Source organism: Dasypus novemcinctus, chromosome 4 (genome assembly GCF_030445035.2).
Source record: "Dasypus novemcinctus isolate mDasNov1 chromosome 4, mDasNov1.1.hap2, whole genome shotgun sequence".
Lineage (NCBI taxonomy): Eukaryota > Metazoa > Chordata > Mammalia > Cingulata > Dasypodidae > Dasypus > Dasypus novemcinctus.
Window position 1 is genome coordinate 160,954,353 of NC_080676.1, and position 27,104 is coordinate 160,981,456.

The 27,104-nt window shown below is 45.9% G+C and overlaps 1 protein-coding gene across 6 annotated transcripts in view; it reads left to right on the top strand.

Moving 5' to 3' along the window:
- Positions 1-24,764, top strand: part of LOC101445349 (beta-1,3-galactosyltransferase 5) — a 50,544-nt gene extending 25,780 nt beyond the window's left edge. For 2 of the 6 annotated variants that reach the window (XM_071214976.1, XM_071214977.1), the window contains 3 exons: positions 13,463-13,868; positions 14,493-14,631; positions 15,788-24,764. In XM_071214976.1, coding sequence (XP_071071077.1) covers positions 15,788-16,723 — 936 coding nt within the window. In that variant the 5' untranslated portion in view covers positions 13,463-13,868; positions 14,493-14,631 and the 3' untranslated portion in view covers positions 16,724-24,764. The other 4 variants (XM_058296259.2, XM_071214975.1, XM_058296256.2 and 1 more) reach the window with 3 other exon arrangements.
- The last annotated feature ends 2,340 nt before the right edge of the window (positions 24,765-27,104 follow it).

Below are 27,104 nucleotides of genomic sequence, written 5' to 3' on the forward strand. Positions count from 1 at the left end.
TCACAACCTTCCTCTCCCTTTCTGTCTTTTGTAAACCTATCTTCCAGACTCTAGCTCTGTGATCCTGCTCAATTTGCTTAATTCATATCAGTGAGGTTATATAATATTTGCCCTTCAGTGCCTGGTTTGTGTCATTCAACATAAGGTCTTCAGAGTTCATCCATGTTTTCCCATGTGTTAACAATGCATTTCTTCTTATAGCTGAGTAATATTCCATTGTATGTATGTACCACAATTTGTTTATCCATTCATCTGTTGATGGACATTTAGGTTGTGTCCAACTTTTGGCAATAATGAATAAGGTGGCTATGAACATTGGTATGCATATATTTGTTTGTGTCCCTGCTTTCAGTTCTTCTGAGTGTATATCCAGCAGTGGGATTGCTGGATCATATGGCAGTTCTATAGTTAGCTTCTCAAGGAACTGCCTAACTGCCCTGCACAATGGCTGCACCATTCTACATTCCACCAGCAGTGGATGAGAGTTCCTATTCTTCCACATCCTCTCTAACACTTGCAGTCCTCTGTTTTTTTAATAGCCGCCAGTTTAGTGGGTGTAAGATGATATCTCATTGTAGTTTTGATTTGCATTTCCCTAATACCTAGTGATGTTGAGCATCTTTTCATGTGTTTTTTAGACATTTATATTTCTTCTTTGGAGATGTGTCTTTTCAAATCACTTGCCAATTTTTTAAATGGGCTGTCTTTATTTCTGAGGTTTCAGCATATATACAATTTCTTTATATACGCTGGATATTGGCATATATAAATATTTGGTTACCAAATATTTTCTACCATTGCATAGGCTGCCTTTTCACTTTCTTCACAAACTTCTTTGAGGCACAAAAGTTTTTAATTTGGAGGAGGTCCCATTATCTATTTTTTCTTTCATTGCTCGTGTTTTGAGTGTAAAGTTTATGAAACTATTTCCTAATACAAGATCCTGTAGATGCTTCCCTACATTATCTTCTAGAAGCTTTATGGTCTTGGCTGTTATATCTTTGATCCATTTTGAGTTAATTTTTGTGTAAGGTGTGAGGTGGCATTCCTCTCTCATTCTTTTGGATATGAATATCCATTTCTCCAAGCACCATTAGTTGAAGAGACCATTCTCTCCCAGTAGAATGGGCTTGGTGGCCTTGTTGAGTGTCAGGTGACTATATGTGAGAATCTATATCAGAACTCGCAGTTCAGTTCCATTGGTCAGTATGTCTATCCTTGTGCCAATACCATGCAGTTTTGACCACTATTGCCCTGCAGTATGTTTTAAAATCAGGGAGTGTGATTCTTCTGATTTCTTTTTTTTTTCCAATATGTCTTTGGCTATTTGGGGCTCCTTGTCCTTCCAAATAAATTTCATAGTTAGCTTTTCCAATTCAGTAAAAAATGCTGTCGTAATTTTTATTGGGATTATTGTAAATCTGTAAATCAGTTTGGGTAGGATAGATATTTTAATGATGTTTAGTTTTCTTTCCGTGAACAGGGAATATTCTTCCATTTATTTAAATCTTCTTGATTTCTTTTAACAGTGTTTTACAGTTTTCTGCATTTAATTCATTTAATTAATTTATTCCTAGGTATTTTGATTCTTTTAGTTGCAATTATAAATGGGATTTTTTCTTGATTTCCTCCTCAGATTGTTCATCATTGGTATACAGAAATGCTACTGATTTTTGCATGTTAATCTTATAACTTACAACTTTACTGAACTCATTTATAATCTCTAGGAGTTTTGTTGTAGATTTCTCAGGGCTTTCTATGTGTAGGATCATGTTATCTGCAAACTGTGAAATTTTTACTTTTTCCTTTCCAATTTGGATGACTTTTATACCTTTTTCTTGCCTAAGTGCTTGAGCAAGTACTTCTAACACAATGTTAAATAAGAGTGGTGAAAGTGGGCATCCTTGTTTTATTCCCAATCTTAGAGGGAAAACTTTCAGGATTTCACCATTGAATATGTTGTTAGCTGTGGGTTTTTCATATATACTTTTTTTTTTTCTTCTTAAATACATTTATTTTCTTTTATAAATAAGGGTACTTATTTTACTATGAAATGAATACACATTTGTTACAGACATTTTGTAAAATACAGAAAATTAGGACATAAATCACAAAAACAAAGTCCCAACACTCAGAAAATACTGTCTTACTAATATTTGGTACAATTTCCATTCACTATATGCTTATCCAGAGGTCACTGTCTTTTTTGGTTATATTTCTTTAAGTGTACCTCCACTACCTGGCACATTCATAAACTAGATGGAAATCCAGCATTCTCTCTTTAGTATTTCTCTTTCCAGTGGCATCAAGAGACTTGTGGCACTTCACAGAAAAATATCATACATGAAGAAAGCATCTCTGATTTTGAAGTTAACCAAAAGGGATTAACAGACTGTGTTTATGCTTTTATTTTGGTACTCCCTCTTAATCCTTTGCAAATTAAAATGTCCAAATATTCAGTACCAAATGCTATGTTTTAATATTATGTGATTTTTAGAGACAGGTAAATTCATACTGTTTTAAAATTTCACATGCATTTATTTCAAGATGTTGGAGAACATTAGGATGACCTTTGGCCAAACCATCAAATTCGCAAATTTATATTTTTGATTCATCCCTCTGAAGTCGGTCTTCCCATCTGTTAGCAGTCCATCCTGATCTTTCTCAGATCCTCTTTTTTCTCTCTCTTTTTTTTTTATATACTCTTTATGATGTTGAGGATGTTTCCTTTTATTCCTATGTTTTCAATGCTTTTATCAGGAAAGGGTGCTGTATTTTTTTTAATGCTTTTTCTGCATCTATAGAAATGAGCATGTGATCTTTTTCTTTTGATCTGCTTATGGGTGGATTACAGCGATGGATTTTCTTATGTTGAACCATCCTCACATACCAAGGATGAAGCCCACTTGGTCATGGCGCATTATTTGTTTCAATGTGTTGTTGAATATGATTAGTAAGTATTTTGCTGAGCATTTTAGCTTCTAGTTTCATTAGAGAGATTGGTCTATAGTTTTCCCCTCTTGCGGCATGTTTGTTTGACTTTGGTATTAGGGTGATGTTGGCATCGTAGAACAAGTTAGGCAATGTTCCCTCTACTGCTATTTTTTGGAAGAGTTTAAGTAGGATTTGTGTTAGTTCTTTCCAGAATGTTTGGTAGAATTCACCTGTGAAGCTGTCTGGGCCTGGGTTCTTCTTAGTTGGGAGGTTTTTGATGACTAATTCTATCTCATTATGCACTGGCCTGGTGCATAGCGCTCTCTGTCAGTATGAAACAGTGCCAGTTTGGAGATGATATCTATTGTACATTTGGTTGTACTTAGCCACTGCTGGCTGCTGCAGGAACTCAAAACTGCAAAGTAGTTTGCATCTACTTCAGGAGCATGACCAGAAATGTAGTAGATACTTTTATTGTTTTAGGGGTCAGTGACTAAACTAGCCAATAACTCACATGGAGAAGCACCCTGTACGTATTGGACACCTGGTTTGAATGCACAAGAGATTTTGACAATGTTAAGTTTATCTCTTGATTTTTATACATCTTTTAAACACTTTTAATGCAATGTGTTATATATTAACACTTTCAGTACTTTGCTTTTGACTTTTACACTTCTACCATGACGATGTTAATTACACAGGTATTTTATTTTAGCAGTAGAGGGAAAAATAACTTTTTATTTTTAAAATGAAAACTGAAGATTCTCAATGAAATCAAGGTAACTTCTTGCTGCTGCCACTTGAATATGCACATTTAGGTGACTTTCAGACAGGTCTTATTGTTATGAAGTTATTTTCCATTAATACTAATTTAGATTTTTAATTAATAATGGCCTTTTAGAACTAGCCATTTAAATGCTTTAATTTGGAAGATGCTCTCACAAAGTTTTATACTTAAATATAATTACATAGTACATAGACGGGTTAATTTACCTTAAATTGTAATTGGCAACCAATGGATTTTGCTTTATGCATTTAGGAGAGGGTAGATTTACATATTTTTTAAACTCAATTTTATTAAACATGAACTTACAGGTTTTTATTATTTTAAAGATCTAATACATATAATGTTAACTTATTAACCTGGTATTTTACAAACCAAAGAAAGATTTCCCTGAAGTCTTTTCTTTTGCTGGCTTTTCCACACTAGGGGTTTGCGGTTTCCCTGCTTTGTGGCTTTTTTAATTAAAGGCTTATAACGAAAATGTTTCCAATGCTATGATACAATTTTTTTGTTTTAGACTTGCAGTCAAAGACAAACTCAGTTTATAATTATCATCACAATAGTTGAAGTCTAGGAGTAGGTGAAATTAGTTAAAAAATAACTATAATTAAAGATAAGTTTAAGTTATAATTGCTATTATTATAGTAAGCACTAGATAAACTTGAAGTAACCATAAACAAAGGTAAATTAGATTAAGATTATTGTTACAATAGCTGAAATCTAGGCTACATTTACTCTGCTGTAATAATTTTAGTTATAATTTTTTATAGACATAACGGTACTTATACAATATTTTAACTTTTAGTTTTTAGAAAGTTTTACTTAAAATTAATTTGGGTATCTTTATTTATTAATTATACAATTAAAATATTTTATTAGTAACAACTCTTTGCAGTTTTTCCACCTTTTCCAGCAACCAAATAAATTTCACTCGTGAGTTATGCATTTAATTTACCAGCAAGACAGTACTGGCATTCAGAGCTTTATTTTCAAGTTACCTTTTACCATCATCCAACTTGTAACAGGTGAACTCTAATTTGATTTTCTAGGTACAAGCAAACTGACAAAGTTAAATAGATTTCAAAGTTGAACACAAAATTAAGCACAGATTTAAAAAAAAGAATTTTATTCCTTTGCATTTCCAGGGCAGTTTTAGACTTGGGAGACAGGCTGACTAAACTTTAACATGAAGTTACTAGCTGAATTGTGTTTTATTTTCTTTGCAGTTTTAGTTTCATGACTTTATTGTCCAATAGTTTCTCAGTTAAACCAGCCATTAAAAGGCCATTAAGTGATTAGGGGTTCATTGTTCTAGCTAACAGCTTTCTAGAGCCCTGCTGATTAGGCATCGGTCCCTGCCCCCTCTCTAATCTCACTGCTGTCTCTCCCATAGTCTGGGTTTGACAGCCTGCGTGACGTAATCCCCCCTGTCCTCTTGCCCTTGAATTGGGGTCCCTTCTGAGATTCAAAGGGGGCTCAGCTGGCCAAACTAACTACAAACAAACCACTTTCCACCCTGTGCCAGACCCCTCTTCCTCCCAGGGAATGCCCCATCCCAGTCCCTTGTCAGCAGCGGGTCAGGGGCACTGAGACTTCTTGCCCTAAGAGGGTGTATATGCCCTTCCAGCCACAGGTGTGAGAAACACATGGTTTTCATTTGGCTTCTTTAACTTTCCAGTGCCCTCCTGGATGATGCAGAGCACCTGCCCGTTCTATATATATATCCAAAGCATCTCCTTTGGATAGGTCCTGTTGTATCTCCGTTTTTTTTTGTGAGAGGGTGGGTTTCTGCCTAGCTACTCCGTCACCATTTTCCTGAAAGTCCCCCAAGTCTTAACAGACCCAGTACAGTGCTCTATTTTCATGGGCTTTCTTCTGGGAAATATATTGACTGCCATTTGTTTGTACCTGCTTTCCTCTCCACCTCCTAGCTTTGCATCAATCATCATTTATAAATGTCCTAGATGACCTAATCAGACAAAGACACTTCTCTGAAACTGGCTGGTCACACTTAGGCCTCTTTTTCTTGTCCCATTTCCTATATGTCTCCTTCTCTGAGCTGCTTGTTCCTGATGTCTGACTGCGTCAGCCAGCAAAGAGCCATTCTATAACCCCGGGACTGAAGGTCAAGTTAGAGTTCCTTTCACTTTTCCTCCTCTTCATAAAGCTCATCAGGAGACAGCATTGCTGATGAACACTGATTCTGTGCTGTTCCACGGGGCTGGAGGGTTTTCTAGGCATCCATGTGACTGGAAAGGTGCAGTGTCATGTCTTACGGAGGATGGAATATGTGACAGAACTGTGGCCAATCGAGGAAAATGGATTCCACCAAGATCTGGTTGGTCAGGGGAAGGTTTCTGAAGGACAAGTGAGGAATATTACCTGGAGGCAACAGCATTTTCGGGAAGTGCAGGCAGTTATCCCAGGTGTTGTCCTGTGGGGGTCATAAGCGCAGCCTTCAAGTCGAAAGCCCAGTTTAGCAGCATGATTTTGGAAGTGAGCGATTGTTGAAGCATAGCCATTATCCTGGAAATAAAACAATGAGTTCAAGACACTGTTCTGATTATAAAGAGGAAAACGATTGACAGTGTTTGGAATAGGCCCCAATCCCAGGTCCCCAGGATCCAAGATTCAGCCAGGATATAACCCCTGAGCCCTGGCCATCCCTAGTCCTTGAGCATCTGCATCTCTTCTTGGATACCTTGGTGTTCTGTTCAGTTTTGCCAGACTGACCGACATAAACGCAGCGTTGCTCCCCTAAGAAGGCGCATGCCCTTCCTTGCTGAGCTGTGCAGGTGCTGAGTGCCCTGTGGTTTGTAGGACAAACTTGGCCAGGCTCTCCACCCTGAGTTGTGGGTTATCTAACGCCTTGATGGTGTCAGTACAGGTGCCCTCAATAGTTTTTGGCTTTTTCGAGTTGGGGAATTCCATGAAACCAAAATATACTTCTCAGAAAGTCCCAGCCCTACCAGGCTGCTCAATTAATGGGTTTTATTCTATAGTGTCCCTCTTAGGGCTAAAATGGTTTTTGAGTTGATAAATGAAAGATCCCAGGTTGTCTGCATTTGTTGTTTCTAAGTGGTCCCTCCTCTCTAGGTCAGGGCTTAAGGCTGTTACTGTGCAAGTCCCACCCTCGGTGTGTTCTTCCCACATGGGGAGGACTCGCCTGTGCTGTCCGGGCTGAGTGCTCACGTGCCTCCTATAACCCAGCAGTTTTGTTCGTGTCTCTCTAGACCTCCAGATGTGGAGGAGTTTGCATCTTTACAGGCAGAGTCTGTAAATTGATGGGGTCTAGTGGAGAGTGAACAATGGACATTGTGGGGTAATTGATATACTAGGCTGTGGCAACAGTTATACATGAGAGCAGTGCTGTTCGGGACATCTGTCCAAGCAAAACCTGGTAATATTCCAGCTAGGTAGTATGATGTCAGAGTTATAGACAAGGATGACATTGGCATTCCAATGCCCTGAAAAGTTTCCTAAGGTAGAAGAGGCTGTTTCATTTAGCTCAGAATAGTGTGTCAGGTACATCCTCATCGGAGTCCTGTTTGATTTTTCTGTCCTTGTAGAGAGGATACCATTTGCCTATTTCTCTTGACCCAAATGGTCTGATTATAGATATTGGCTAGTATAGCACCTAAATAAGGTCCATGCTATTATCATTATTTATGCAAAAAGAGAAATTCATTTCAGTCTGGACAGTTTGTGCTGTGGGGTCCCTCTTTCCTTTAAGAGTAAAGTAAGTCCAATGCAGTGACCCTTTTTGATATTTATCGACAGCGTGCCCATCCTTTTTGTCCCATACTTGGTCTACGCAAAATATGCCTTTTATGTCTCCAAGTTTGAATGTCTAACTGGGGCCCTTCTGTGGAGTCTAGAGTAGCACAGGCACAGTGTTCTGACAGATTGCACAGGTTGGCAGTGAGATGTATGGCTGTAAAATGGGGTGGTGAATGGCAAGGGACCAGGAAGTACAGGGCAGGAGAAAGGAAAGGGAGAAAAATGCGTGTTTCTTGACCCATCGTTCTTTGGGAAAGTTTCCTACATAAGTTGTCACCTACTTTACTGAAACTCTTTTTAGGCTGAGCTTGAGGTCACTAGTTTCAGTAACTCTCCAGTAGTTACGAGAGGTTTGTTTAAGTTGACATAGCTGTATCCTAGGGCCTACCGCAGCAAGTTTAACAGCATATTGGTTGTTGAGGAGCACCCGATAAAGTACTTTCCATTGTGGTTCCGGAGATTTTTTTTGATGTCTTTTCCAGTGCACAAACCATCCAGGTTGCTGATTTTTACGGTCTGCTAGAGTCAGGTAATTTTCTCTTATAAAGGCTTCTTGCAGTTGCAAAGCATAAGCTCAAGTTTAGTTCATTATCGCCTCACAAGCTTAACTAGGTCTTGGTGGATTAGGGTCTGTAAATAACTCATGAGAAAGTAGTAAAAGTCTTCCCATAACAATTTCATGGGGTATAAGTTTATGCTTTCCAAAGTGGGTTGAGCAAAGAATGAGCAGAACTTAGGGAAATACTTTAGGCCAGGGAAATTCTAGAGAGTCACTAACCTTGTTTGATTATCTGGTTGGAACTTTCCACTAGGCTGCACATTTGGGTGTGGGTTGGGCAGTGAAGCCTTTGATATACAGGAAAGACTCTACATATTTCTTTAATTTTTTTGTCCTGTATAATGAATGGCTTGATTGCTCTCAAGTTCGGTGGGGGTGCTCCAGGATGGAATATTTTCTTGGCTGCAAAAGAGGCAATAGCTTGTCTATAAGGGAAGGCTTCTAGCCAGTGAGAGAAAACACAGTTCATTACCAGCATGTGTATTTATATCCATGAGAAGGGGGCAACTAGGTAAAGTCCATTTGCCAGGTTAGCAAGGTCAAGGAAAATATCCCTTGAGAAACAATAATGGCTTTCCTGGGTGGTACTGTTGACATGTTTGACAAGAAGTATAGACATAGTGAGTGGTACTGGGAAAGCATTCCCATCAGTATTTTTCCATTATTTCTATCATTTTGGCTGTTCTAAGGTGTGAATGAATGAAGTACTCAGAATGTTGATAATTATTGAATGTGTTTATAATGGGTTGTTTTGCTTAGGGTCTAATTTCCAGTTAGATTCCTTCCATAGACTCTTGTCTTTGAGAGTTCCCAGTTCTTGATATTTCATTAGGTAATTCTGTTTGCAAGGTGGGGCTTGATCCAGTGTACAAAGCTCCACTGATTTTTGTGAGACAGTTTCAGCTACCACCTTAGCTGCCCCATCAGCAAAGTCATTACCCTCGCTTTCATCTGAATTGAGAGTTTCAGGGGTGTGAGCTTTAATTTAGGTAACTCGTGTAGCACTGGGCAGCTGAAGAGTTTCTGATAGGCATGCTTTCCATTCTTAATAGCAGCTTCTGAAGAGGTAAGGAAACTTATTTGTTTCCCGAGCAAACCAAAATCTTGCAGGAAATGCCTTAGGAATGGCATCCAGCCATTGGTCCCAAAGCAAACATGACCGTGTGCCACTGTATTTGAACATGGAGGGGGCCAGAGTCCCTGAAGGTAATTCATGGGCATTTTTTGAACCACTGGCACCCATGACCAGGATAGTAAACAAAGGTAATTAACACTAAACTCAAGTTATGAGCTGTGAAGATAAAGCCGAGAGCTGCAACGCAAGGAAGTGGAGCTTGGATCCAAGAGAACTTACCTTCAGCTTTCAAAGAGGCTGGAGGAACCTGAGAGCCTGAAACCTCTGTGGACACCAGGTCCTGGGTCTGGCAGAGACTTCAGAGACCGAAGGAAAGTGTCTTCGGATCCCACCTATGACACTAAAATTGTCAAAAAAACTGCTGCTGCAGATAGAAAAGAGAAAGCTTTATTAACAGTGTAACAATTTACAGATTGAGCCTCACCAGATTAAAGCAGGTGTTCCAAAGTTGGAAACTTATGTTTCAAAAACTTTGGTGGGAGGAATGTTGTTTGTCCTCCCAGTTCCCTTTCTGCAGCTTATTAGAACACTGAGGCAGAAGGAAACTTGTCTGAAACTAACTGGTCAGAACTTAGGCCTGTTTTCCTCCTCCTACTTCCTGTAAGGCTTGTTCTTTTTTTTTTTTAAAGATTGATTTATTTATTTTTCTCCCTCCCCCCCCCCCAGCTGTCTGCTCTCTGTGTCCATTGGCTGTGTGTCCTTCTGTGTCTGCCTCTATCCTTATCAGTGGCACTGGCAATCTGTGTTTCTTTTCGTTGCGTCATCTTGCTGTGTCTGCTCTCCGTGTGTGCGGCGCCATTCCTGGGCAGGCTGCATTTTCTTTCGCGCTGGGCGGCTCTCCTTACGGGGCGCACTCCTTGCGTGTGGGGCTCCGCTATGCGGGGGACACCCCTGCGTGGCAGGGCACTCCTTGTGCGCATCAGCACTGCGCATGGGCCAGCTGCACACGGGTCGAGGAGGCCCGGGGTTTGAACCGCGGACCTCGCATGTGGTAGACGGACGCCCTAACCACTGGGCCAAGTCCGCTTGCCTAAGTCTTGTTCTCTTGCTGCACCTTCCTGAAGTCTGATTGTGTCAGTGCGGGGCATCCACCTCCTGCCCTCCTTTACCGGCCGCCGTTTTAAACTCAGGTCAGTTTAGAGTTCCTTTCACAGGTCCCAGCCTGTTCTGTAATAACCGTCCCTCAGGGGAAGGCATCTGTGAAAAGCTTGGAAGGACTTTAAATGGAAAGTGAAGAGGCGTCTTTAAAGGGAAAGGTAGGACTCTCTCACCAGCTTGTCAATATTTAAAAATTGTAATGAGCTCTTAAAAAGTGTCATATTTAACTGTGAATCATTTCACAGCTAAATCCTGTGGATTTCCTGCCAGTGTTATCTTTAGTAAAAGTTTGGTGCTTCCTGCCAGGTTTGGAGTGAGAGAAGCTGGAGGCAGATTCCACTGAGGGACCCAAATGTTTGGGGGGGACTTCCTGACACCTGGGTCTTGGTTTTGCTCGCGCTCCCCTTGACAGTCTTAGCCGAGCCCCCATCTCAGCCACCCGCTCAGAACGACTCACGGAGAACTCGTTCTGTGAAATTTCTCTTTCTCACGTTTCTTGCTTTCTCCATCAATTCCTGAGCCTCTGAACTGAGTTTATGTCTTAAAGTGAGAAACAATGAGAGACTGAAGGAGGTGATTGATTTGCATTTTCTTTCCTTTCGAGCTTACCAGGTAAGTGCTAACTAAGCTCATTTGGTTTCTGGGAAGCTTGGCCAGGTAGTCTCTCGTCACTGTGACCCTGTGCAGCTGTAATTGCTCCAGAAGGAAGGCAGTGCTCGAGAGGTGGGGCCGGCAGAAATACCTGGGGAGGGGAGGGCACAGCCAGTGGACAGAGCCCCTTCCCCAGCTGTTTGCAGGCCTTTAATTGAACCATTTGTCTACTCTTTGATAACTGTCCCTGCCTGTAGGGTTTTCTCCAAACAGAAATAAAAATCTAATTGGGAATGTTTATGAGAAGGAAAAAAAACATTTTTCCTTTCAAAATATTCAAAATCGCAGGTAAAGTTGCTTGTAAGCAGAATTGAATCTACTACTGCTATTATATTCATGGCTTAAGAAGGTAAACAAAAGGCACAGGACTTGTGTAACTACCACCAGGATTAAGAGATAGAATAAATCCTGCTCTCTGTTAGGTCCTTTGTGCCCCTCCCCCAGTCAAAGGCAACCACTATTCTACCACTGATAAATTTGCCAGAATCTGAACTTAATATGACTGGAGTCATTGATGTCTGCCTTATTTCTCTCAGCATGTCTGTGATTTTAATTCATGCTGTTCTGTATAACAACTGCTTATCTTTTCCTATTGCTCTGTAGCAATTCTTCTATCCATTCTGCTGTTTGTGGACAACTCCTGTTTACAGTTGTCCCAGGTGTTGATGTGTTGGCTCTCACCTTCAAATTCATCCTTCTTTCAGACCCCTCTGTGACAGAGGATCATCTGGCCCTTTAAATGTTTTTCTTCTTCCAGCTGGCCCTGAAGCTGTGTCAGTAGAGGGCGCTGGAGAGTTGTTGCAGGAGGACAGCTGCTTTGCTTCTGGGCTCAGGGGTGCTTGATTGGCAGGCTCCTGAAGGGTGCCAGCAGCACCCAGGGGCTGCAGCTTCCCTGGTCCACCCACTGGGTGGTTTTATAGCAGTGTGCATTGATTAGCCACCTCCTGTGAACAGCTTTCGCTGGCACAGTAAAGAGCAGAGTTCTATAAGTTCCCCCATGGTGACTGCTACCAGGGTGATTTCTTTGCTCTTTTTTTTTTCCTTTTTTCTGTCTTTTTTTTTTTTAAAGATGCATAGTTACACAAAATATTGCATTAAAAAATAAAGAGGTTCCCACCACCCCACTCCTCCCACATCAACAACCTCTTTCATCAGTGTGGCACATTCATTTGCATTTGATGAATACATTTTGGAGCTACTTCTTAGCTTTTGAGTGACCATGGCCACATATTCTCCACTGACATCTGGATTCCAGCCCTGTGGCCAGGGGCTCTTCTGTGGGTGCTCAATCTCAGCCGTAGTGGCAGTGGCTGCTCGGGATATCTGCTGCTCCTCCATTCTTTAGAGTTCTCTTTAGTGCTTACATTTGATCCCTCATTACTCAAATCTCCTGTTAGTTCATATAAATTCTTTGTATTAGACTCCCTGTTCAAATTAGTGGGTGGTTTCCTTCTCCAAATGGGACCTGGACTGATCCAACAGTCCTTGGCTATTAGAAGCAATGCCATCATGAACGGCCTTGACTGTGCATCTTGGTGGACATAAGCAGCCATTTCTGTTGGGCATGTGCCCAGGAGTGGATCACTGGGTCATCAGGTGTGTATTTAGCTTTACTAGACACTGCCAAAGTAGATACAGTTTCCAAAGCGTTCCAGTTTACAGATCCACCTATACTAGGAGAGAGTTCCAGTGGCTTTGTGGCTTTGGCCCACTTGTCTTGCCTATCCTTGTAATTTTAGTCCTCTTGTGGGTGGTAGTGATATTCATTGAGATTTTATATAATTTCACCAAATGACTTGTGGTGTTGAGACCTTTCTTGTGTTTTGGCCATTTAAATATCTTCTTTTGTGAAATATCTGTTTACCTCTTTTAAAAATTAAGGGAGGGGAGTAAAGTTTGTTCTTTTGCTCATTGATTAGTAGAAATTCTTAGTATATTGTGTATAATAATCCTTTGTCAGACATACATATGTGGACTATATTCTCCCAGCCTGAACTGCTTTTGTACATATTTGATGTACAAAATCTGTTGAAGTTCCACTTGGCAGTCTTTTCTTTTATGGTATGCTTTATGTGTTCTGTTTAAAAAATAATTGCCTAGCTGAAGTTCAGAAAGTTTTTCTTCACAAGCTTTATTGTACTTTTCACATTTCCTTATATATGTAACCCATCTGGATTTATTTTATGTGTATAGTGTGAGGTAGAGGTCAGGGGCTTCCCCCCACCCCAATATGTATACCATATTGACTCAGCATCATGTACTGAAAATACCACTCTTTCCCCTCTAAATTGTCATGATTCATTTGTCATTTATCAGGGGTCAATTTAAAAGATTAGGTGGACATCCTCAACTGTCACATAAAACGTTTAATATTCCAGGCGCCAGCCAACTTGGAGAAATCATCGAGGTGCAAGTGTAATTGCACAGTGTGGTTGTTCTGTGCCTGCAGCCCCTCAGCCCACCCCTTCTCCACTCCTCTGGGACTTATTCTGGAGGGCCTTACTCCTGCTCTCTTCTTCAGGTGGTGTCCTTCCCGCTCTGGTACTTCTTCCACATGCTTCCAGAAGCATCCCTTTGCCATCTTAGCAACATTAGTCACCCTAGAAGCATCATCGTCAAACTGCTCAGAAGATACAGGGACTCTGTCCAGTTGCTGCGCTGCTCCCTCTGCTTCAGACACGGTCGCTCAGCCGTTCACCAGTGGGCAGGGAGCCGAACACCAGTGGGAGCTGAGAGCCTCAGCCCAGCGTGGGTCTGGACAGTTGTGGAGAAGTTCACTGTACGCTGCTCCTTCTTGATTCCTTGGAAGGGCACTGGACTGCTTAGTGCCTTCTTCTCACTTGTGTCCACACTGTAGCCTTCCAGGGCAGGAGGCTTTCTCCTCCACTTCATCAGAATTTTCATGGGATGGAACCTTTGCATCTCTGGTAAGCTTCCCAGGTGATTCTTACACCTACTGAAGTTCGAGACCCTTGGGCTGTTCCAGCAGTCGCCTTAGCCTGGAATTCCCATCCCTCTGCTTCCAGTTACTCATCACACCTGCCCTGCAAGGACCAGCTTGAGAACCACAGGGCCCACTGGGCAGTTCTCTCAACAGCGAGAGCCCTGGGCCCTGGAGATCTTTCCTGGCTGTGAGCATCTGCCCTGGCTACCCTCTCTGCTGGCCCCCCAAATCCAGATCTTACCCTGTAGATCCAGGTGGTCCCCTTGAACTTAACCTTCCAGACTCTCCCTTTGGCTCTCCAGCCATGATGGCTTGGACTTCTGATCCCTTTGTCTCTGAGCCCTGTAGCCTGGGGTCAGGGGTCCTGTCCACCCTGACTTTGGGAGGTAAGTAGGACAGCTGTGCCAGGTTTCCCACAGCCAGCCCAGCCCTGAAGCTGAGCCAAGAACTGATGAATTTCTTCCTTATGCTAAAATCGTTAAGCATTAGCTACACACTGTGTTACATAGAGAAAGTTATTGATCAGGATGAACCCAGCAAACTGTGAAACTCACCAGTGAGGGCTGAGTGATTTGAATGACACTCCTGTTTTTCTTTTTCCTTCTAGTGGTTCCTGAGTAAACAGAAGGATCAGTCCAGATCCTGGTGCTGTCAAACATGATACACTGACAAGTCTTCAAAATGAATTTCCTCTTTGCAGAAACCTAGTGGCTTAGCTTTCAAACCAGAGGTTCACCCAGCAAAAAGCAAGTTATGTCTTTTTTTAATGATCGTAGGTTGGCATAGAGACAATCCTGAATTGCTGAGAACGGGTGGGCAAAGGATGAAAGAGTCAGATAAGAAATCTTAAAAAATAACCTGGGCAGAGTGGATGTTGCTCAGTGATTGAGCACCTGCTTTGCATGTAAAAGGTTCCAGGGTCAAACTCTGGTACCTCCTAAAAAAAATAAATAAATGACCTGAAAAAATAAAAAATGTCAACTGCTAGCAACAATGGAATTCCAAGGTACTAATGCAAACCAGGAGACTTACCTTACTTCATTCTGTGAGCAATCAAATGGTGAAGGGAAAAAACGGAAGTGGTTGATACCTTTAGATGTAGGATGGTTTCCAACTTTGCAGGTTCTCTGCCTGGATTCCATCATGGAGCCACTGAAGACTAGGGCTAGAAAGACCTCATTTGTGGTGGGTTCCTTCACGTATGGATTTGGAATCTGAGGCCTCAGTAGGTTAAGGGCTGGCTGGAGGCAGAGCCAAAACCAATGATGAAACCCTTGATTTATGTTATACCATAAATCAAGAAACAATGGAAATCTACTGTCTCCTGTGGTGGCTGTAACAGAGTACCACAAAGTGGGTGGCTTAAAACATGAAGTCTGAATTCAAGGTATCGCTAGGGTTGATTCCTTCTGGCAGCTTGAGGAAGGATCTGTTCCATGACTCTCCTGCTACTGTGTTGGCCACCAATCCTTGGTATCCTTTGGCTCTTGATGCATCACCCCAGTCTCTGCTTTGACCTTTACATGGTCTTCTCTCCTGTGTGTGTCCGACTTTTATTTTTTCTTCTGCTAATGACACTGGCCATTGGATTTAGGGCCCTCCCTAATCCAGGATGACCTCATTTAAACTTAACTAGTTACATCTGCAAAGACCCTTTCTCCGAATGAGGTCACTTACACAGGTTCTGCACAGGCACGAATTTTGGGGGATCCTCTCCAGCCTAGGGCATACCCTATGCTTGACTCTTTAACCAAAGAACTCCAAATCTGTGTGCAAGGGGGTTCCAGAGTATCTGAAACATGGTTCATGAAACTTGAGTTTCTTCCCCCATCTCAGCCCCAAAGAAAAGCTCAACATACCCCTCATCCTTTTGGGGTCTAATCCTTTGATTTTGTTTTTTAGATGGTTCATTCGAGGTTGAGATGCATCTATATTTTTCTTCTGGCTCTGGGGGCACTCTGCTTGTGTTTTAGCATGTACACACTGAGTTCTTTCAAAGAAGAACCCTTTATTTTCAAGAAGGATAACGGGAACTTCCTTCAGCTTCCAAGCATAGACTGCAGGCACAGCCCTCCCTTCCTTGTTCTGCTGGTGACTTCATCCCCCAAACAGGTGGTGGCTCGGTCAGCCATCCGGAGGACTTGGGGACGAGAAAACGTTGTGAAAGGTAAACGAATAAAGACATTCTTTCTCCTGGGAGCCTCGGACAATGAGGACGAAATGAGAGTGGTGGCCGAGGAGAGCCAGCGGCATCGCGACATAATCCAGAAGGACTTTGTGGACGTGTATGTCAACCTGACTCTGAAGACCATGATGGGCATGGAGTGGGTCCACTACTTTTGTCCTCAGGCGTCCTTTGTGATGAAAACGGATTCAGACATGTTCATCAACATCTACTATCTGACCGAACTACTCCTAAAGAAAAACAAAACCACACGGTTTTTCACTGGCTTCTTGAAGATGAATGAGTTTCCCATTAGGAAAAAGTTCAACAAGTGGTTTGTCAGCAAATACGAGTATCCGTGGGACAAGTACCTGCCATTTTGTTCTGGCACTGGCTATGTGTTTTCTAGTGATGTGGCAAGTCAGGTGTATAATGTGTCTGAGAGTGTCCCGTTCATTAAGTTAGAAGATGTATTTGTGGGGCTCTGCCTTGAAAAGCTGAAAATCAAACTGGAGGAGCTCCACTCGGAGCGGACATTTTTCCCGGAAGGGTTACGGTTTTCCCCATGCCGCTTTAAGAGAATCGTGGCCTGCCACTATATCAAGCCCCCAGCACTGCTGACCTATTGGCAGGCTCTGGAGGGGACCCTGGAAGAAGAATGCCCAGCGGTCTGAGGGGTGCTCAGTAGCACACCCCAGTGCGCTTCAGACAACCCACAGTGATAGCTGGTGAAAGATCTTTGGGTGGCAGCACTGAGAGTCATTGGGGCAGGGCGGGGAGGAGGGAAGGGAGAGGGAGAAGGAGAGCAAGGTGGGGACCCATCATGGTCCAAATACAAGCTTCACTGGGTCACCCCCACTTGGTGTCCCAAGCAGTAAGAGAGACCGTCCTCCAGTACCTGCACCACTCTCTAAGGGTTTCATCTGCACCCACATCCTCCCCTTGTGCATATACAGTGAGGGCGTTCTCACCCCGTGTTACAGATGAGGAAACAGTGGTTCTTAGAGGAACTGTTCCTTGTCCCCAGGCTCACGCTCAACAAAGGCTGGAGTGGTGGTGACCGTCAAGCTCCCGTGGAATGCAGGAGCCAGTCCCAGCCTCCCTGCCGACTCTGTGCTGCTCCCCTTGGGAGGTGCTGATGGTTGAAGCTAGGGGAGAAGTTCCCTCAGCTTCCTCAGCCTCCTCCTAAGATGCCTTCCCACTTACCTCCCACTCGTTGGACCTTCTCGTCCTCAGCCTGGGGTGGAAGAACTGGGCCCAGCTCCCTTCACCCACCAGGATGGATTGGCCGGGCTCACGGCAGACCACACAGCCCATCCCAGAAGGTAGCGCTGCAGCAACCACAGCTCACCTCGCAGGAAACGCCCGCCCCAGACAGAGGGCACATTTTGTGGGCCCTGGTGGTGTGCAGACTGCTTCACGGCTCTGTTGGCTTCCCCAGCGAGCACAGCATCTGAGACCTGTCTGTGGGGCTCAGGGTCTGTGGCTCCAGAAGTCCTTTGTCCTCGATCCCTGGGGACAGCCCTCCAGGCCCGTTAACTCTCTCAGGGCACAGCGAGCGCCATTGGACGCAAGGCATAGTCTACACAGGATCCTTGGAGTTCCCTGAACATTCCATTGGACTTAAGTCATGGGGCTATCCAAGAGCTCCTGGGGCACAGTGTCCCGAATGGGACCCAGGCCAGGGGTTATCCTGTGTCCGCTTCCTAGTGTGACATCAGTTCGTCTTCTCAGAGGTCTCAGATGGCCAAGAACAACTGCGCTTTGTGGTTCAGAATTACCTTAATTGTGTCCTCTCTGGGGGCCAGTGTGAGCCTGTTGCGTAGGGCTGTGTGAATACGAGGCGGTTGTTTGCCAGGGCCTTTGCCACTCAGCCACCCCTGCACGACATGCAAAGTCATCTTGCTCCTGATCAAAATAGTGATGGATTTTGTTATTGCTGTTTTTCACTTTACCAGACATGACTAAGCACTTAAAGTGAGGCCTCCCATGGCTGCTTAACTTTTAACGGTTGGACCAAACTCCCCCTGCACCTTGGCAAGGACATTTACTGCAGAGTCGTCGTGACAAGGGTAAACTGTGGAACGCAGAATTCCGTTTTGCGTCGCTCTTCGTGGGTCTGCGTTGAGCTGCCCGTAGCAGAGGTGTTTCCTCCTGCGGTCCGCTCGCAGCACTGCTGGGTCCTCTTCGGCAAAGCCTCCTCCTCAGGTCGGAAAGTCAGGGACTGAGCTCGTGTGTTTGAAGCCCACATTTCCCAGGAGCCGGGCCCTTGCATGGTGGCCTCTGCCCTGAGCTGTTGGCGTTTAGGGTGAAGGAGTTTGTCTGCATCAGGGCTGGCTCCGGGCTGAGCGGACCTCCCTGGTGGGCGAGGTGGGGCGGGGGTGGCCCAGTGCCTGCCCCCGTGTGCCTTGCTATGGCCTCTGCTCAGCATCCACCTGCAGGCCCTGCCCTGGGTCACGCGAGTTCAGGTGTGGGCCCCACCTGTGCACTCCCTGAGCTCTTAGGGTTTTCTGTGAACACTTTTTTTTTCGTCTGTTTATACAATGAATTGTTTTCTTTAGGGACAAATCATTGCATGACTGTAGAAACCTGAAGAGACCTCGGAGCTCGTTTGGTCCAACCTCCCGCTTTCATGTAGGAGAAAACTAGAGCTCAGAGAGGCCGGGGGCTTGCCCCGATGTCGCAGCGAGCGTCTAGCGGAGTCCGTGCTCCAGCTCAGCTGGGCCCCTCTCCCACGTCCTGCCTGTATCTGAGGGTGAGAGATGGTGTCAGAGCACGAATCACGAGACAAAGCCAGGCTGTTCTGGTGATGCCCATGGTTAGACTCAAGATGGGACTGGAGAGCAGCCAGGCCTGTGTGTCGCTGCTGCCTTCTTTTACCTCCAGGCCTCAAGGGAGAAAGGATTTAGAATGGGAACGCTACTCTCAAGGTACTAAGGAAGGGGCTTCCCATGTGTCAGCTCCTTTAAATGCTCCAGCAACCCTCTGGGTGGTACCTACAAGGCCCTTGGTTTATAGATGCGGAAACTGAGGCAAGGAGTGGGTGGAACGACTAGGCAAGGTCACACAGCTGAAAAGTGGCGGAAGTGGGCATTGAAGCCCAGGTAACAGGTGCCGCCATGGGCTTGTCATCCTGTCCCCGGGGCCCTGCCTGTCAGCTGGCCCTCCCTCGTGCTGCCGGGTGCACGGGTGCCCAGACTGCATTACAGGCACTTCCTCAGCTCCCTTGCCACACGCGCCCAGCACCCGTGCCCATGAGCCCAGTGCTCTGCCGCCAGCCATCTGGGGTGAGAAGGCCAGGTTCCCCTCTTTCCACCGCACCCCCAGCCCTCCTGCTGCCCCAGGGGCGTGCCTGTGCTGCGTGGTCTCCCCACCCTCCCTTCTCTCCACTGGACCACTGCCCTCAGCACCCCAACATGCTGCGATCTTCCATCCTACAAGGAAACAATCCCCGGCCTCCCCTCCCCCTACCACTCCCCCACTGCCCTCTCTGTTCAGCTCTACAAGGGCAGTTCCAAATACTTGCTGGCCTCAGGTCCTCTGCTATTGCTTTCTTTTTCTTTTTCTTTTTTAATATTTATTTTTTATTTATTCCCTGCCCCCCTGCCCCCAGTTGTCTGCTCTCTGTCCATTCGCTGTGTGTTCTGTGATCGCTTCTATCCTTATCAGCGGTCATGGGAATCTGTGTTTCTTTTTGTTGTGTCATCTTGTTGTGTCCACTCTCCGTGTGTGCTGCGCCATTCCTGGGCAGTCTGCACTTTCTTTCACGCTGGGTGGCTCTCCTTCCAGGCACCCTCCTTGCACATGGGGCTCCTCTACGTGGGGGACACCCCTGCGTGGCGCGGCACTCCTTGCGTGCCTCAGCACTCCTTGTGCGTATCAGCACTGCACATGGGCCAGCGGTACACGGGTCAAGTAGGCCCGGGATTCGAACCGCAGACCTCCCATGTGGTAGACGGACGCCCTATCTGTTGGGCCAAGTCCGCTTTCCTTGTACATGTTTTATCTTACTAAATACACTTACTACCTACTCATCTTAAAACCTGTCATTTTAGCCACATAACACCCCAAACAAAAAGATAAGACAGAAAAGGCCAGTCAGCAGAGACTTGCTCAGGTCGCGTCTCTTTGAGTTCCAGATTAATAGCAGCCCCACTGTCCTCTCCAGCTTCCCCAGAGGTGCACGAAATGCAGCGTACCTGCCTCCTGCAGACCTGTTTTGTCCCAGCGTCCCAGCCTCAGGAATGATCACCATCATCTCCTTCAGTTCTGCTGCCAGGAGTCCTTGCCACTTCCCACTGCCCCATCCTACACCTGCCCATGCCCCATCATTGCCAAAACCTTGGATTTGGCCTCTTCTTCCTCCTCCACCCTTGGAACCTCTGTTCTGGCCACCATCTTGGGTCAACTGGACTCACAGCCAGTCCTCCTAACTGGGCTCAGGTCCAGTGGAACCACCTTCCCATCTGTTCTCCACTCTATATCCAGAGTACTTTTGCAAAGTAAATCTGGTTAGGAAACTCAGAGACCCAGGGGGTCTGAGTGACTTGCCCTGGGCACCCCAATGTGTGGGGAGGGCATGGCGTCTTCTCCCCTGGCTTCTGCCTCCTGGTCCCTGGATGAGCAAGTGTGGATGCAGCTCCCTGCAGGCAGCAGGAGAGCAAAGCACAGAGCAGGGCAGCCGATGTGCCCAGCGGCCAGCGCCACTGGCTCTTTTCTAGGCTTTGCGGTGACCTCAGTACACAGGCTTAGCTTGGGTCCCACTGTGCGTGAGTCACGTGCTGTTCAAGAGGTTTGACCCAAGACTCCAAACCCGCGGAGTCCCAGCCCTTCTCCAGTTATCCCAGAGGCTGGCACTCAGCTCTGAAATGGAAAACTGAAAGGTAACTGAGTTCCATGTGACCTTTTTGATGCCCTCGAGTGTGGTTATTTTTGCTTCCAAAATAATAGAAAAAAAGGATTACCCAGATGAGTACTTTGGTTTTAAGAATAAATTATTTATTAAAATTCTGCCTTAGGCTTTTAACTTGAGTTAACAAATCTGAATAGTCTCTTTCTAGTTTCCAGGAAATTTAGCAGTCATTCTAAAGTGATCTTTTATTAATGTACAATCCCATTTACATAGTTAATTAAGCTTCATCCTAAGTCTGTAACAGTCTCATTTATTTTGATACCAATTTCACTCCAATACCTCCCGTACCTTTGTTCCTTCTGAAACTCTTTCCTGGAGGAGATCCTGCAGCCACAGCCACCTTCTCAGTCACACAGCACAATGTTGTAGACTCTGTTAGTTCAGAATGTGCAAAAGTCTGAGCATGTAAAAGAATACTGGGCCTGGAAGTTGCCTCAGAGATTATGGTGGTTATCGCCTTTGTTTACAAATAAGAAAACTGAGGCCCAGGAAACTTGAGGGACTTAGTTAAGCCACTCCTTAGTGGCATATCCAGGATTAGGAACAAGCCTTAGCACTTTCCCGTCAGCCACCCACCCTTTGATCTGGAAGCATCCCTTGGAAAAGGAAGCCCAGTGCTTTTTTTGAGGGCCAAGGTGATGTTAAGGTCTGAGGATTTTGCAAACAGAGCTTTAGTTGAGTAAATGCACAGGCTCTGGAGGTTATCAGGGGCCTCATCCCCGTCAGTGGAGTGAAGAAATGTTTGTTCAGTGCCTTCTGTGTGGATGTGCATCATAAACCGTTCCCATGCTTGCTCAGTGAGTCCTCTCAGCAGCCCTTCACGGCATATAATCCAAGTCCAGTGATGAGCTGGGAAAACTGAGGCTCATAGGGAGCCAGTGACCTGCACAATTAACAGCAGCAGGACTGGGAAGGGCGGCTCATCCCTGGCGGAGATTTGGCCCTTGGTGTTCAAATATGACTCCCTCCTGGAGGCCTCCTGTCCTGGTTTGCCAGGGCTGCTGTAACAAATAGCACTCACAGGTGGACTTCTACAAGAGGCTTTTGTTGTCTCACAGGTTGGGAGGCCCAAAGTCCAAAATCGAGGTTTCGGTGGGCTCGTGCTTTCTCTGAACCTGTCGGGTTCCGGGGTTGCTTGCTGGCCTTCCGTCGCTCACCTGCCTCCGTCACTTGGCCGTCACTCTCGCTGTCTCCTCCTCTTGACTGTCCACACTCCCTGTGCTTCCGAGGACTCGTCATCTGGATGAAGGCCCACCTGGTTCAGTTGGCGTCACCGTAGCTGACAGCATCTTCAAGCATCGTGTCCGCACGCGGGTTCTCACCCACAGCCTGGGGTCAGCCGTTGGATGACCGGGGACACGACTCCGTCCACAGCACCCCTGACGCACCTAACAATGAGCACCTCCTTACAAGCACGGGCTGGTCCTGCCCAGGGTGTTGTCATCTCCCTTTTCCTCTGTCCCCTGCACTTGCTGAGCCCCTCAGTCTGACCTCCCCTGTGTTCTATGACCTCTTGGGGCTTGACCATCATCTGTGACGTTCCCAAGAGCCACCTCGTAGCTGGGTCCCCGACATGTCCTGTCCCACCTGCCCTGCCGCGAGGTCATTTGCGTCACCCCCTGACAGCCGGCACAGATATTTGGCTTCAGAACATCAACTCCCCCAGCTCCCCCACTTTTCCATCCCTCCTTCCCAAAAGCCCTTGCCAAACAAGCTGTCTCTCCAAAGAGCATGGCTTTAGAGCTCCAGACTCCCGCTTCCGTTAGCGTGAGTGTGATGGATCCAAGGCCCCAGAGAGAAGCACCACACTCAGCCGCCCCCGGTTTCTGAACCACCTAAACCACCCACGTAAGGGCCTGTGGAGGGCAGCAAACGAGCAGGCCATTTGCTCACCTGGGCCCATCTCCTGACTGCTGAGGTGGGAGTGTGCAGTGGAGAGTCCTCACTTGCTCTCACCTTTGCACAATCATCACACTTGTGACACAATCATAGGCTGCCTGCTGTGCAGTATGGTAGAGACGCCGCAGACATGACATGCCGGAATGTTCCGCAGGACCACCACTCAGGTTTCCCTGGACTCAAATGTTCAGGCAGAACATTTAGAAAAAGTGAAATAAAGTGAAATGGATCTGACAGCATACTGAGTGATGTTTAGTATCAACATGTATTTTTTACAAGCAAGAATTGTGAGTTTAACAATATTTAGAGTCATCTGTACCACTGAGCCCTCATTCACAGGCAGAAAGAAATAAAGAAGGCCAGGCTGTGGGGACCTCACAGCCTTCCAAGCTGAGGTTCTATGGCTCTGTAATAGATTGAATCTGATTTAGTCAGATTTACCATAGCTACTGTGTGTGAAATAAACTCTCAGCGATGCCTCCGAGACATGAAATACGTGTTCACTCCCATGGTGGCATGTGAAGGGAAGGGTGGCAGCTTGTGCCTACTGGGAACAAAGGAACACGGACTTCTCTCCATTTTCCTGCTTCTGAAGCTTGGCCACCAGGATAGGCCCTGCTCATGGATCAGCCCAAAGCTGAGGGGTGAAGCTGTCCACCCATCATGGGCAAAGAGCCACAAAAAGCTGGAACGCATCCCAGTGCCTGTGGATGAGAATAATGACAAACAGAAAATTGGCTTTTAATCAAATTTTAAAAAATGGATTCCCTGCTTATCAGACATAATCACTTTAAAATACACTCAGAAAAATTCATTCCATAGCCAAATATGTTTCTGTGTGTGTGTCATATTGTTGGCATTATCTGTTCTACTGCCTCCATCGCTGGATAAAAAATCAGCACCTGATTCAGAGTTCAGTGTCCAGTGCGGCATTTCCATGCCCTGGCCTTGGGGGCTGCTGCTGGGCTGCCACGTCCTGAGCCCCTGCCCTGAATACGCTTCTGGGAACCAATCCAGGGTCAGCCTCCAGGTTTAGTCCTTTAGTCTCCAAACACAGAGGTTAACAAAGAAGCAGATTGCACTTAGTTAAAGTCTAGGTTAGAAAAAAGCAGATGGCAGAGAATTCACTTGTTTCAAACCTAGTCAGATACGACATTCAGGAACAATCCAGCATGAACGGAAATTGCTTAATGCATACTGGGGAGATGATGTGGTCAAATTTTGTTTTTCCTAGAAGAAAACAAATTCAAATACATTTATATGTCACTTGATGGTCTGCTAGACTCATCTCTTTATATGTTAGGATTGGTTAAACATTTATTTGTGTTTTTTAATATGGTATTTATATTTAATGAAAGTTAAATGATTGTAATGGTATAATTCACTATGGTTAGCTCTGAACTGTAGGCAAATGTGATGGACATGTCCTCTTTCTGAAAAGAGGACAATATAAGGTCTAAATTGGACAGTCTTTTTTCACGTTGATATTTTCTGTAATTATTTTATGTTTGGAAAACATTTTCAGTCTTTGGTTTCGTGTGTTTAGAAAACTGTATTGGGCACACTTGATATGTTTATCTTTGTAGGGGATGAGTATCTATCGCCTCCCTTGGGTTTCAGGGAGAGGAAGGGGCGGGAGGGGCTGCAGTGCCTCTGGGGCCAAGGCTGCCTGAGCGGGAGGCGTGAGTGGTCCTGTCGAGAAGAGTAAGTCCTGGGCATCCTGTTGAATTTTTTTCTCTCAGGGATATTTTGACTAAAGCTATCATTTAATTTTAAGCAATCAGACATTGTCAGTTGTTAAGCTGTAACTTTGAAGTTTCTGATGATAACTTATTTATGGGTATTGAATAAATTCTCAATCTTTCCAAGGGTCACTTACATGGAAATAAAGTGGTTGAACCAGATGTGTTTTCTTTGACTTCTGCACATGTATTTGTCACAACCTGTGACGTGTGGCACTGCAGGGAGAACGGAGAAGCTTGAGCCACCCGGTGTCCTTGCCAGCTGCACTCCTGCCCATCTCGCAAATAAGATGGAAGCTGGGGCAGGGGGCAAAGGGGAAGGGCAGGACTGTGTGCATGTGTGGAAAGTGGGAGCCTGGAGATGGGCAGAAGAGGGGCCGTCTTCACAGAACGAATGATCGGCTCTTGGCCGATATCCACCACATGGGACTCGCCCTCCTTCCATGGACAACGTGGGGCCTGCACAGGTCCCCTGGAAGGCTGGCCTTGCCCGCCTGCCGTCCCTGCCTCCCCACCCCTCCTCACGGCCACTGCTCCTGCCATCAACTCTCTCCTCCCAGACAGTTCCCACATTGCACAAACCACTCTCACTTGCTGTTCAAGGACCACTTCCTAGACCTTCCCCCTTCTCTGGACCTGGTCTCGCCCATCCTCAGCTCCTGTTCTCCCCTCTCTGCCCTCTACTGAAATCGCTCAGGTTGAGGCACCAGAATCTCCATCTGGCAACACCTGTCCCCAGGCCTCGTTGCTGGGACCCTCCGCAACCTCTGAGCCCACTGGGTTGCCCCGCCCTCTAGCCTTCCTCCCACCCTCCAGGATCCCCCCTACTGTGTTTCTCCTACCTCTGGACTCTCATCTGCTGGCTCCGCCCTCTTCACAACCTCCACACTTGGGATCGCCCCAGGAGGGAGACCTCAGCCCTCATCTCTTCCGCACTTGCTCTAATCACAGTACCGGTTTCCATGCCTTTCCATTGCATCTCTACAGTGCTGGCCCCCGTCTCAGTTGGCCCGGCTGCTAAGACAAGGCCACACAGTGCTTTGGCTCAACAACAGGAAATAATTGTCCCCCATGTTCAGAGGCTAAAGGTTTCCTTCCCCCTGGAGCCAGCAGTGTGTTGGCTGTCCGCAATCCTCGGGTCCCTTGCCTTGGGTCCCTGCCTTATGTCACATGGAAATGTCCTCTCCTTTCTCTTCTGTGTTCTGCTCATTTCCAGCTTCTGGCTCTTCCCTGTGACTTTCTTACTGTGTCTGAATTTCTTCTGCTTGTACAGGACTGCAGTCATCTGGATTGAGACCCAGCCTCATGTAGTTGGGCCAAACCTTATCTTAAAAATAGCATCATCAAGAGCTCTTATTTACAGTGGGCTCACAACTCACAGGGATGCAGATCACAATGGAGAATATGTCTAAATTGGGGTATGACAGCCCCCAAATATCTGTGGCCAGCTCTGACCTTTACATGGAACTCCAAATTCAAATACCCATAATCCGGTTCAGCATCTCTGTTTTGGTGTAATATGTGCAAAGCACCGCTCTGGATTTCTGCCTTCAAACCTGCCCCTCTCCCACCTTACAGTAACACCTCCATTCTTTCTGTAGCTAAGACCTCGAGCTTAGGGGTTCTTCTGGACTCCCCGAGGCTCCTACTTCAGGAATACCCCGAATGACACTGCTTCTCGTGAGCTCCACCACGTACACATGTACAGGGGCCTCTCAACCAGCTGCCCTGCTGGCTTGTTGCTCATATACTCTCTAATCTGCTGAGTGGTCTCTTGAAAACAGGAATCAGATTGTGGAAGGTGGCCATGTAACTCTTTCCATCACCCTCAGTGTAAAGCATAATGCCCCCACTATGGCCCACAAAGCCCTGCTCACCCAGCCCCTGCACAGCCTCCACCCTCACCTCCAGCAGGTACTGCCTCTCACGCCCTGGGCTAGAGCCACGCTGGTCATCCCTGCAGCCAAGCACCTTTCCCTGGCTCTGTCTGCTGCAAGGTTCCTCCCAGGCCTTCAGGGCTCCCTCTCAGGACATGCCGGTCTTGCTCAAATGCCTCTTCCTCCGTGGGGCCCTTCCTGACCTCCTCTTCTTGCTCCTTCTCTCTGCTCCATTTTCCTTTATTTCACTCATGTCCACCAGATGTTATATTATACATTTCTGTATCTCTTGTCTCTGCCTGACCAGACTGTGAGCTCTGTGAGAGCAAAAGCTTTGCCTTCCTCATTTGTGCTTGCACTGTATTTGCATTTACACCAGTACCAGCCACGTGGTGAGGCAGAAAGATTTTCCGAACAAATCAGTGAGCTTGTGATTTGGAAGAATTGGGTCAGAATGTGCTCAATTTTATCATCTTGGGGGTGGGCATGGTGGGTCTATGGCTCCGCCAACCAGGATGGCTGTGGGGCTGCTGGGGAGGGACACACTAGGTGGAAGGTGGAAAGAACGTGCAGCAGCACCTCCTGCCTCCAGTGGTTTGGAAGAGCCCATTGGGGTCCTGGGTGC